The sequence below is a fragment of the Sceloporus occidentalis genome, unplaced genomic scaffold (genome assembly GCF_023333645.1).
Source record: "Sceloporus occidentalis isolate IW3139 unplaced genomic scaffold, rSceOcc1.0.p SCAF_2, whole genome shotgun sequence".
NCBI lineage: Eukaryota > Metazoa > Chordata > Lepidosauria > Squamata > Phrynosomatidae > Sceloporus > Sceloporus occidentalis.
Window position 1 is genome coordinate 15,856,964 of NW_028316982.1, and position 12,483 is coordinate 15,869,446.

At 40.0% G+C, this 12,483-nt stretch overlaps 1 protein-coding gene across 1 annotated transcript in view; it reads right to left on the minus strand.

The window, feature by feature from the left end:
* NAALADL2 (N-acetylated alpha-linked acidic dipeptidase like 2) overlaps positions 1-12,483 on the minus strand; it is a 536,053-nt gene that overhangs the window by 247,401 nt on the left and 276,169 nt on the right. The window contains exons 7-8 of the mRNA XM_089507579.1: positions 11,949-12,154; positions 5,359-5,487 (exon numbers count right to left, since the gene is read on the minus strand). Of these exons, the coding sequence (XP_089363705.1) occupies positions 5,359-5,487; positions 11,949-12,154 (335 nt within the window). The remainder of the gene's footprint in view (positions 1-5,358; positions 5,488-11,948; positions 12,155-12,483) is intronic.

Sequence of the window (12,483 nt, forward strand, 5' to 3'; positions counted from 1 at the left end):
ATTATTCAGCTACAATATCCCATCAAGAAGCCATGCCAGCAATGGAGTGTAATTACTGGCTCCCAAATATACAGAAGAGCCTCTTGAAAGAGTGTCTAGGAACTGGAGCCTTAAAATAGATAACTACAAAATAGATTTTGAAGTTTCTATGACAGCTATATTCCATGAAAAGAAAGATTTGAAGAGTCATTTGAGTCCTGAAAAGCTTTTGCCTAGAAATTTTGAGAAAAACATTTTTCCCCATTTTTTTTCTTTCTGGGGCACCCACAGAGGGATTTTGAATGCTGAATCATCTTCCAAACGCATTATCTGTTGGCAATCGAATGTAGGCACTTCTAATTGTCTAAAGAGCTAAACCATTATCGTTTTACTAATAAACAAACAGACAAATGTTATGAAAAAACTGGAGAATCAGCCCAAAAACCTTGGGCTCTTTACCAGGTCTGAGGAAAGTCAGTGCAGCTGTATATCATAGTCCAGCATCCCTTTATGGATAAGAGAGTATGGGAAGACAGATATTTGTTCATTAGAAGGCAAAAAGAGGTGCTCTTTCTGTGGTGCATGAAAACTTATGTCACAGTCTTATATATTAGACTTCAAGGTACCACAGGTTTCTTTTTGTTTTATTTAGTATGAACAAACTAACAAGGCTATCCTTGTGGAATACCAATTAGCAGATCAGTCAGACTAACTTTTGTGCTTGTGAAATGTAAATTCGAAACTAATGAGTTAATGGTTTTATTTAGGGGATTTAATTTCCACACCAACCCACTCTGAATTTCCAGTGACAGTCTGCCAAATAAATGGCGATTCATTAATACAGCCAGCTAACAAATGGCAACTTCCCTTGCAAAACAGTCACAGGCACAAATGTAACTTGGCAGAATCTCCCTGCTATGAATGCGGACAATAATTAGGATGGCTGAACAGAGTTCAAATTTGCTTTGCAAAGGTCTTGAATTGTTTGAATTTCTCTTTGACTTAATAATCCAAATATTTAAATCAGCTTTCTTGTTTAATTCAGGGTTTCAGCCAGTATCGCCCTGACAGGCACATAAAATGAGTAGTTATGGGTTGTATATGTGCCAAGAAACTGCAGCCTTTGTAAGCAATTAAAGAAATGAAGATCAGTTCCCTCTCTAAAAAAAAAAAAAAAGAAGATATTTAAGTAATAAATGTGATTTTGCCAGTGCTTAAGCACTCATTCCTAATGATGAACCAAGTGCAGATTTCTTATGTTGTTTGCCTGTTTACACAGCACCATCAGGATACATGGCACATATCAGCATAGCTGAGGTCCTTCAGATGTTTCTGGATTCCTGTTCCCATCATACAGTTCTTTCTGATGAAGCAGAATGAGAGTTCTAGTTGAACATTTGGTAGCCTGCACATTCCCCACCCCTGCTTTACAAAGTTCAAGAGGACAAGTATCTAGCATGATGGAGGCAGAGGCAAATAGGGAAGGAATTCCTGGTTCCCACTCTAAAACACCATTTGATGTAATCCATGTGGGAAAAGAAATGCTTTCAAAAGCTGGCAGAATTTAAGCAAAGTGCATGACAGCCAGCATGGTGTAGTGGTTTGAGTGTTGGACTATGACTATAGAAACCAGGTTTCCAATCCCCACTCAGCCACGGAAACTCACTGGGTGACCTTCAGCACACTCCCTCAGCAAATAATTTAAAACAATAAAATAATCTAAATAGATTAAAACAGCCAATGTGGAGTAGTGGTTTGAACACTGTATTCAAGCTCTGGAGATCATGGTTTGAATCTCTGCTCAGCCATGGAAGACCACTGGGTGACCCAAGGAAAGCTACATACTCTTGACCTCATAGGATGCCAATGGCAAACCCACTCTGAAAATCCCATTATAGTTCACTTTAGGGTCACTGTAAGTCAGAAGTGACTTGAAGGCATACAGCAACAATAACAATAAACAGATACATCAATTTCAAATCCTATATGAGGCAAAATAATACATGTATTTAAAAAAATACTTCAGCCCAGGAATTGTAATCATGCATCTTTGGGATGCAACTCCCAACATTCATCCCTACTGGCTATGCTGACTAGGGTACAAGAAAGCTAACAAACGCTGGGGACTTTTCATGATACATTGATTCCCTTTATAATCTTCCAAATCAACTTCCTATGGAATGTAGGGGTCTGTAGTTTGGTAAGGCACTAGAGTTCTCTAGCTGAGAATTCTAAATATCCCTCCTTAAACTGCAAATCCCAGAATTCTGTAAGATGTTACCATGACACTGTAAGTGGAATCATAACATTATCATTGTGTAGTGTGAAAGCAATAAGAATGTGTTCAAAAATACATTTTCAAAATCATATTTTTTTAAGGAAAGCGAGTCTTACAGTCTGATGCATATCAACGATGGGTCAAGAATGGAACTAGGATTTAGAAAATTAAACTGAAAATTACAATTAAACTGAGACAGAAGTGTCACATCCCAATTTGTGTTTGGATTTTGAAGAATTTCAGCCAATCACATCAGATTTGGTAATACCAACCTAGATAGATAAATTGTCTGAACCAGTGGTTCCCAACCTTTGGTCCTCAAAATCATTTGGGCTTCAGCTCCCATCATTCCTGACTGTAGGGGCTTCTGGGAGTTGAAGTCTAAAAACAAATGGAGTGTCAAAGGTTGCGAGCCACTGGTCTGAAGTGATATAAGCTTCTTGCTGTATTTGTACTGAGAAAACTAGTGAGTCCTGGGAAGAAGGTTTTGGTCACTGCATAGAGTAGAAAAGAAGACCAGCCCCTGCAACAACAACAAAACACATACACAAGCCTAAGATAAACTCATTTATGTCACTATCAGGATGCCAGCATATGTCCAAAGGAACATTTATATTTCTTTTTTTCTCCAAAATCAACATCTATTAATTTTCACCCCATCTTTAAAGTTTAACAAGACAATATCCAAACTAGAGTTTGCATTTCATTTTTTTTAAAGGAAATGTAATCTTATGGATTTCTTTATTGAGTTAATTATTTATACACATACAGTATGTATATTTATTTTGGCCGATTACTCAAATATCCATAAGATCCACAGTATTCATCCAGAAAAGCCAGCTGTTTAGGGAACAAATTAAGAAGGCTGCAAATACAAGTTTTGAAATAGGTTAGTCAGCATGTTATTTTTTAGATAAAAATTAAAAACATCAACAAATTTTTTTAAAAAAATAAGAATTAATGTTCTTTACAATGGAAGCAGTGAATTAAAAAAAAACAATAGAGAAGCAGCATACACAGATGGGGAATTGAGACAACACATGGACATAAATATCTATTTATTGACTTCGCTGCTATATCAGATATTGCTGACACGATGTGAAAAATATCTAATAGTTTTTGGAAGGATGTCAAATATATAATTGATATATATCATAGTCATGTATGTGTGAGAGAGAAACTATTTGTCTCCATGACTTGAAAACAGGGGACATAGAAAATAGTTGGTTATAAGCCATGTATTCGGTTATAAGTCAGTGTCTTCCCATTTGCAATGTCATTCCACATTTATATGTGCACATTATCATTTCTTTTTGTATGCAACTTTCTCTAACATATGCATTACATATAGTGTGGTATAGTGGTGTAGTGGTTCGAGAGTTGGACTATGACTCTGGAGACCGATGTTTGATTCCCTACTCAGCCATGGAAAACCACTGGGTGATCTTGGGCCATTTAGGCTCTCCCAGCTTCAGAGAATGGCAATGACAAAACCCCTCTGAAGAAACTTGCCAAGATAAGTTTGCCTTAGAGTCACCATATGTTGGATACAACTTGAAGGAACACAACAACAAGACAAGTATACCTCACTAAAACGTTAGGATAGGTTACAAACCACAGCTGTAAAGCAAATATCTCATAGCCTTTTTTGACTTTCCAGGACATATAAAAGCCTAAAAACCTATTTACACTATCATTTATGAAGTGCACAAGAGCCTAGAAAAGATGCCTAAGTAAGTAATCTTGCCAGACCCTGACACTGAGACACAAAGTGCAGGAATGATGTAAACAGACTGATTGTGGGTAACGAAAGAGTGTTGTGCTATATAGTTGAAAAGTGCTGTATTGCCTCAGATGCTGCTGCCGAATAACCACAGGAGACCGTGTTGGAGGAAAGGCCACAACTTTATTAAGCAAACCATTGGTAGGGTTGGCACAAAGCATGAGGTCAGGATCTGCGAAATCAAACAACCCCACGTTTGTCTGATTAACCACAACCTGGCACCCACCAGGCATTGGGATGACCTAGGGGCTAATGAACACCGTATGACCGCATCTCTGCCATGCGTTCACATATTTGCTAAGCCCCTAGTCACCGGGAGGCGCTCTCGCGTTATGGCCCCCGCAATGGCCATACGCCTGCCCTATTCGCCCCCGGGTCCCGACTGACTCCCAAACCAGAGCTCCGTAGCCCTGGTACCACACCGTGCAGATCCTGGCCTATGCTGCCGCCCCAAAGTTGTGACAAAAAACCCAAACCCAAGCGGTGGGTGGGTGGGAGAAGGCTCAGCTCCTCCTCCCTTCCTGCTTGGCTCCTAACCATCTGGAGCCAAACGCCGACTGAGGGCCGGGGCTGGCAGCACGGCCTATATAGGCCTAAGCCCCACCCTCAGTACCACCTGACCAGGAGACTCCTCCTCCAGGGCAGCTGAACCAATCATCTGCCCTGGAGGACCGGAACTCCCGATCACCGAGCCCAGCTCCCAGAGCGTCGCGGGGCGGAAGGGACTCCCTTTCACCCCGCGCACCAATAGGGAGCTGGGGCAAGCCCCAGAGCACTCTGGGGCTTGTAGTCGTTCGCTACGTCTAGCGGCAAAGCGGTCAGCCCGCCGAGTCGGGCAACCGCTTTTTGGTGAAGCACTCTAAAGTAAAGCACCTTAAAGTAGCTATGCCTGTATATCCCTTTCCTAGCTATATAAATCCTGGCTTTCTTCATGTTTGCACAGTTAAAGGAATAACTTTGAAAAATATATGTAGCATTTAACTTCTCCTAAAATATTCATTTTTGCATGCTATGTTCTCTGATATACAGTTGTGTGTACCTGAAGCAGAGTATTAAATTATGTCCCACCCACCAGACAGCTCATGGTGCATACTACCCAGGGACAGTGAAAATGTGTTGATATCTGATTTAAAAAACCCTCCACAACCACCTCTTTGCCTACAATTATTTTTTCCATTAAGATACAATAATAATAATCTATTAAACAATCAACACATTGTTGAAACTTCCAGTAAAGAAATCTTGCATGTTGAAAAATATATCTGAATATTTTTGTATTAGTGCTCTATTAAATATGCCAAGGGGTTAAAAGACTCACCTTTTTAACCTCAGTTGCCAGTTGCTGAAGCAAAGGCGATGCCACAGAGTGTAAAATTGCTTTACCTCTTACTGGATCATGGAGACTTACATAAGCCACTGCATTCCTCTGAAGAACATTCTTGAGGTCCTAAAACGCAAATAATCATGATTAATAAAACAGATTATGATTAAGATTCGCATTTTGATTTTAGTCCCTTGAAAGGGGTAAAATATAAGCAACATTTTTTCTACTCACTCCAATTCCCTAAATAATGCTTAACGCAATTTCCCTCAAATATCATTTTATGAACTTCAAAGGATACATTTTTTTGTTTGTTTGTTAAATTTTCCTCTAGTGAGGGTATAATTCCTTCTTCTCATGTCATCTGAACAAAATGCAAAATGGGTCCTGAAGGAATTAAGAGTGACTACTGTTCTGAAGCAGATGATGATGATGACAGTGAAGAAGATGACAATAACATACTATGAAAATAACAGGACGTGGGGTTTTTCCTCATATATATATATATATATAACCTGTACCTGACAGGCACCAAAATTCAAATGTAATCATTAACAAACATTCAAAGTGCTCAGTGTATCAAACCATGTAGCAATATATCAGATCTGAATGGCATAATTTCTTCAATGTTGTTGTGTTTTATTGTGTTTTTAAAAGTGAAGGGATTTGAACAAACCAGATTTCAAATATTTCTTGTTTGCCTCGCCAGTAACAAGCTGTTTCTTCCACTTAGAGGCTCATGCTAAACAGAAGGGCTGTAACACAATTATGTATGATGTAGGGTGAATTCAAATGGTATAGAACAAACTTTGCTACCAGTTCACTGAAGGGGTTCTTTGATACTTTTGTTGTATCCTGTATTATCTGTTGTTGTTGTTTTTATGTTTATGTTTTATTTATACCCCGTCTTCCCCCAGTACAGGGACTGTTTATAATTCATAACCTGGATGAGGACTGGTAGTTTTTACATGTTGTCTTACACATTCCCAAGCTATTTAACTATCAATTCATGGCAGTTCATCTTCATTATCAGTGTCATCCCCTTGAAATTTGTCCATTAGCATTCAATAGCTAGGCATGAAGAGATCACTCCATTTCCAGCATGTGACAGATTTACAAATCCATTCATAAATCAGATCCATCCCATTTCCACATTACATTTGCTGCATTTGCACTGCAAAAATAATGCAGTTTGGGGCTGTGCAGACCAGCCATTAAGGCTGGCCTGGGGCAGAGTTGGGGTATGGTGTCTATATAACGCATGCCCTGACTCCAACTCGATAGCGGTGTGATGCCATGTGCCACTCCATATGGCATGTGGTGTCATGTCACCCCTCTGGTGCTGCAGTTACATTGTGCAGTGCCAAAGGAGCCTCTTAAAGCTACTGCAGCTATCATGCTCTTTCCAGGGTGCAAAAAGGAGCCACTTTTTGCGGCTCCTTTTTGAACCCTGGAAAGGCCAGATTGGGGACGTGGCATGTGGTTGACGTGGGCCCAATCTGGGGAAGATGGAGGGTGCTGCAGGTTGTCCATTTGACACCATTTTAACTGCCATGACTTATTGCTATGGAATCCTGGGATTTGTAATTTTGTGAGACATTTAGCCTTCTCTGTCAGAGAGCTCTGGTGCCACAAAAATACAAATGCCAGGATTCCATAGCACTGAGCCATGGAAGTTAAAGTGTCATCAAACTGCATTATTTCTGCAGTGCAGAGACAGCCGTGATGATGGTGGTGGTGGCAGCGTCATGTGTGTGTGTATTGGCCAAGATCCTGAATGGGACACACAGCCATAATATCATAAAACATAGCTATATCTCAACCCTCTAAAACCCACATTACAAGCCAGACAGCAGTACCAAGCAAAGGGATTCTGTAGCACTGGAAAGTAAGGTGCTAGTTGATGATGCATCCAGCTTCATACTGCCAGTGAACCACAGTGTGATGCTTAAAATCAGGGACCTGTGGGGACTGGTCAGAACTCCTCCTTACAATTTGACAACGAGGGATATGAAAGCATAACCTTTAGCAACTTATTTGCTGGCACTACAGAAGTCCTTTGTTCAGTATGGCTGCATGGCTTTTAGATCTTAGGGCTATCTGTGGTCATGGCAATGGTTCTATGATCATAAATGTGGACATAAAACTGTTAAAAGGTCATAAGTTTGGCTAGCTGGATCCAGTGGCATAGTGCCTAAGGAGCTTATCACTCAATTTAAATAACCTGGCTAAGCTCATCCGAATTCAAGCCTAAATTGGGAGGCATCTGGCTCCTACCACATGGATTTTGCTGCCAAAGCTGCCAGGCGAATACAGCCCAGCTGCATCCTGGGTACGAGGCAAACCCCGGTGGTCATTTTTCCAAGTTGGAAAGCTCCCAGTTTCAAAATAAAGCTGCTGGACCTCACCTGGGACCCAAAATGCATCTGGGCTGTACTTGCCCGGCAGCTTTGGTGGCAAAATCCTTGCGGTGGGACCCAGATGCTTCCTGATTTAGGCTTGAATTCAGATGATGTAAAACAGGGTTATTTAGGTTGAGTGATAAGCTCTTAAAATGCCAATTCTGATAATCATAAAGTCAGAAGGTTGGCAGTCGAGGCCCAAATGCCACATGACAGAGTGAGCTCCTGTCAATTGTCCCAGCTTCTACCACCTAGCAGTTTGAAAGTATGAAAATGGAAGTAGATAAATAGGCATCACTTTGGTGTGAAGGTAATAGCGTTGCATGCAGTCATTCTGGCCACATGATCCCCAGTGTCATCTTTGGACAACACTGGCTCTTCAGAGATGAGCACTGCCTAAGTGTGTTTAAGAATTCACCATGAATTTAAATTTAAGAGACAAAGAAAAGAAGGGTTATGGGAAACTATAACAATGTCTGATGAGAAAACTGTATGTGATGTATTATGTACGTGAATATAATCTACAATAAAAAGGGAAAAAAAGAGATGAGCACTGCCTGCTACAGTCAGTTATTGCTGGACATTCATATCAAGGGGAAACCTTTACCTTTACATTTAAATCTGGCTAAGCAGATGTCGGACATTGTTTTCTGCATTTAAAAAAAAATTGTGGAAAAGATATACATTTCCCAATGTACTTTGTTACATTAAATTTTCTGTGCTGTTGCCTTGACGTCTGGTGGGTCCATTCTGCTAGTACAGAATGCTGCAGCTAAGTTTCTGAGCATGTAACATTTCTGCTGACAGAATTACACCAGCTGCCTATCTGCTATTAGACCAGATTTACCATTTTATTTTTTATACAAGACTTTAAATGATTTTGGACCTCTTTATCTTTCACGCTCCACAGATTATCAATTTCACCGGCAAAGTTGGTGGGAACACAAAATAGTACCTTTTTAGTGGCTACCACAAGGGTGTGAAATTCCCTTCCTAAGTTGGGTCAAAGTCCCCTGTTTGCTCTCAGACCAATATTGTTTATATTATTCTGACAGGCTTTTGAAAACCTAACATTCTTTCAAGAAAAAGGATAACTGAATTCTAGTCTCCATAATCATCCAAAAATGGATCACTTTGCTTTAAAATGAACTTCCCCACCACCCCAATTTTCAGTTTAGGAAAAACAGTTTCTTTGAAAAATTTTAAACATTTATGCCTTTTATTACTAGCATGCATACATGGGCATGTATCTATTTAACAAAGTCCCAACATGTTATTTTCTTCCCCTCCTGTCTGGAACATTTCTCAAGCTAAACAGATAAACAGGAGAAAGAAACCCTTTCTTGCTGAGAAAATGGGACCCAGAAGAAGCAGATCATAAGATCCTGGCCATTAAAATTAAATATGGGAACATATTTCAGACTTATAGTACTATTTGAAAGACAGATATTCAACACAGTTCATCAGGATTGGTGAAATAAAGTGATTACATTTTTTTTCTTGAATTTTGAGTGCTACTGGATATGATGACATATGATGTCATGTTCAAAATGGGTACCTTGTCCTCCTCCATAGCATCCCAATATAATATTCTGATTTCAATGTATTAATATATATATATTTAATTTAGGTTTTAATGCCATCCATCCATCTTTTCCTTTTAACATGCTGTCTTGTCTCACCTGACAGACAAGCATGTACCAATTAACCACCCACCTCGATTGTCCTTCCTGCTTATTTATCCAGTTCTTCATATGCTGCTGATTGAATAAGAAAAGCAGGGACTTCTACCAGATTGACAGATTGTCTCATTAACGCTCCTTGTGCCCTGAGTGGATTCCAGCATACATCTAGGAAATTATTTTCATCTAGCAGGCTCACCATTTAGTTTACTCTGTTTACCTTTTATTTTCAACCAAGGAACAATTTAATTATCTACAAATTGGAAAGAACTTTGTGAAACACATATGATTAATTGCCTGCATTGATATGGACTAATAGATGCAAGAGCGCCATTCCCTTCTACATGTTCTTAGGTGTTACATTCACCTTGTTTTGCCTTGCTTCTGATTTCCCAGTCACCAATGAATAAATCCAGTCATCGCTGAATAAATATGATGTGTCTGGAAATATGATGTGTCTAGAAAACTACCTGAACGCTCATCACTTCACTTAACTATGCAAACATGTTATTCTACTATTTAGTTGGGTCACATCAGGGTGTAGCTGTGGGTGGGGGCAGGATGAGGACATTGTCCTTCAAACAAGAATTTTGGTCAGACAAAAAAATTTCCAAGCCCAATTTTTTTTTAGCTTTATTGACAGTGAGACATTGAAATTTCACTCCTAGTAGGGGCTTGAGAAGTGAGGTGCTCAGTACATGAAGAGGGCTGGAAGCATCATCTCTCAACTGCCACCTCACTTTCTAGAAACTCAGAAATCACAATGTGTGGTAGAGGGTGGCATAAAAGGTAAAGCAAATTGTGAGACTTCTGAAATTGGAATAATTGAGCAGGATGTGAGCCGTGGCTTTTTATAAATATTTTTGGGTCTTTAGTCCAGTGAGCCCTTACCTTATGCCAGCAATCCATTCTGGACCCACCCCCACCCCCGGCATAAGGCAAAAAGTATGTATGCTTAAGCCCCATTGAATATAATGGGGCTTGTGCACCATTCATTTATTTACCGCATGGCTTCAGTGTAAGCTAAAAGCCACATATAGTGCACCCATGTATGGTGTGGGCACACTGTATATCTTTTTTTTAACTTACATGTACACTGTTTTAACCATTTTCATCTATTTGTTTATTTATTTATTAATCTCTATCCCGCCTGTCTCCCAAGGCGGCTCAAAATAACAATTCTAAAAACACACTGCAATAAAACAATTAAAACAGCTAAAAACAATATAAAATTACAAACATTAAAACCACAATGAAATCACAATACCCATCCCATCTAAAAATAAAAAAAATACCCATCCCGTGACTAGACATTAAAAGCCATTTTTACCTACTGAAAAAAGGCAAGCAAGGAGAGGGCTAGCCTTGCTTCTTGTGGAAGGGCATTCCAGAGGACAGGAGCAGCTACTGAGAAGGCTCTCTCTTGTGTCCTCACCAGGAGAGCCTGTGATGGTGCAGGGACTGAGATAAAGCCTTCCCCAGAAGATCTTAGTGCTCTAGCAGGTTTGTTTGGGGAGATACGGTTTCTCAAATAACCTGGACCTAAGCCGTGTAGGGCTTTATAAGTCATAACCAGCACTTTGAATTGTGCCCGGAAACGAACCGGTACCAATTGAAGCTGTATCAACAAAGGAGTTATGTGGTCCCTATAACTGGCCCCAGGCAACATTCTGGCAGCGACGTTTTGCACACACTGAAGTATCCAGACAGTTTCCAAAGGTAGCCCCATGTAGAGTGCATTGCAGTAGTCCAAATGGGATGTAATTAAGGCATGTGTCACTGTAGCCAGATCTGACATCTCAAGGAAGTTTTAATTGTGCAAATGCACTCCTGGCCACTGCTGAAACCTGGGCATCCAGGCTCAAAGTGGAGTCCAGGAGCACATCCAAATTGTGAGCCTGAGTTTTCAGGGGGAGTGTAATCCCATCCAGCACAAGTAATGTCCCTATTCCTTGATCTGCCTTATGACTGACCAGGAGAACATTTGTCTTGTCTGGATTAAGTTTCTATTTTTTTTTTTTTTTTTTTTTTTTTGCCCTCATTCAGTCCATTACTGACTGCAGACCCTGGTCCATTACAGATACAGCTTCCTTGGAATCATTTTAGGCAGTCTTATTGAGCCACTGTCACCTGCATCATTGGAACTCTGCTTCTGGACTGGTAAGAAATTGCCTTCCCTCCACTTTGCTACAAGCTACTTTAATTTAATTAGTTATTGTGTGTGTGCATGTGTCGATGCATGTGTGTGTGTGAATGCTATTGCATGAATGGTGATTTTCCCCTTCCTGTTAGTCAATAAAACTAAGTTGTACATAGCACTCTGGAGCTCTAGTCTTTCAGAACCATTAGATATCCCAGCTCTTTGAAGTTACCCAGATTCCTCTCACTGCTATTAATCTGAACTATTAAAATTCCCCTATTATATATTAATTTGTGGGTGCCATCTTGGTAGCCTAGCAATTTAGGTAACAAAATATATTTCTAAAAGGCCATAGGTTCTTACCTCAGCCCATTCATAGGAACCAATCTTGCCAAACTCTGTTTGTCCCCATGAACAGAAAATAATGGTCCGTTCAGGTCTCCAGCCTTTCTTTACTTTCAGCATTAATGCTTGGATTAATGCTGTCATCACTGTGGTGCTGTGAGCCCACTGCTGGTTATTGTAACCGGCTAAGCTGCTGTGGTGGCTGCCAGCTATGACATATCTATCTGAAAAACAATCAAGTGTTTTTGTTAATTAAGCAGCAAGAGAAAAACAAGTCCTTCAAAATGTTGACGGTATCCCCCAAGCTTTTCCATTCTTGCCAGCTGTGTCACATCTGCTGTTTGCCACTGAAATCAGCTGGGTTCAAGGGAAATTTTTCATCAGAAAGCAGCAGTTTCACCAGTTAAGCCATAATTAGGCTGAAGCCAATTGGTATCCTGATAAGCAACGCCAACATATTTGCATATATTGCAAACCTCTTGTCACAGTTTGTATTTCACCCGAACTATTAACAGTAAGTCCAATAAAAAATCCACCAAATGAACGTGCACTT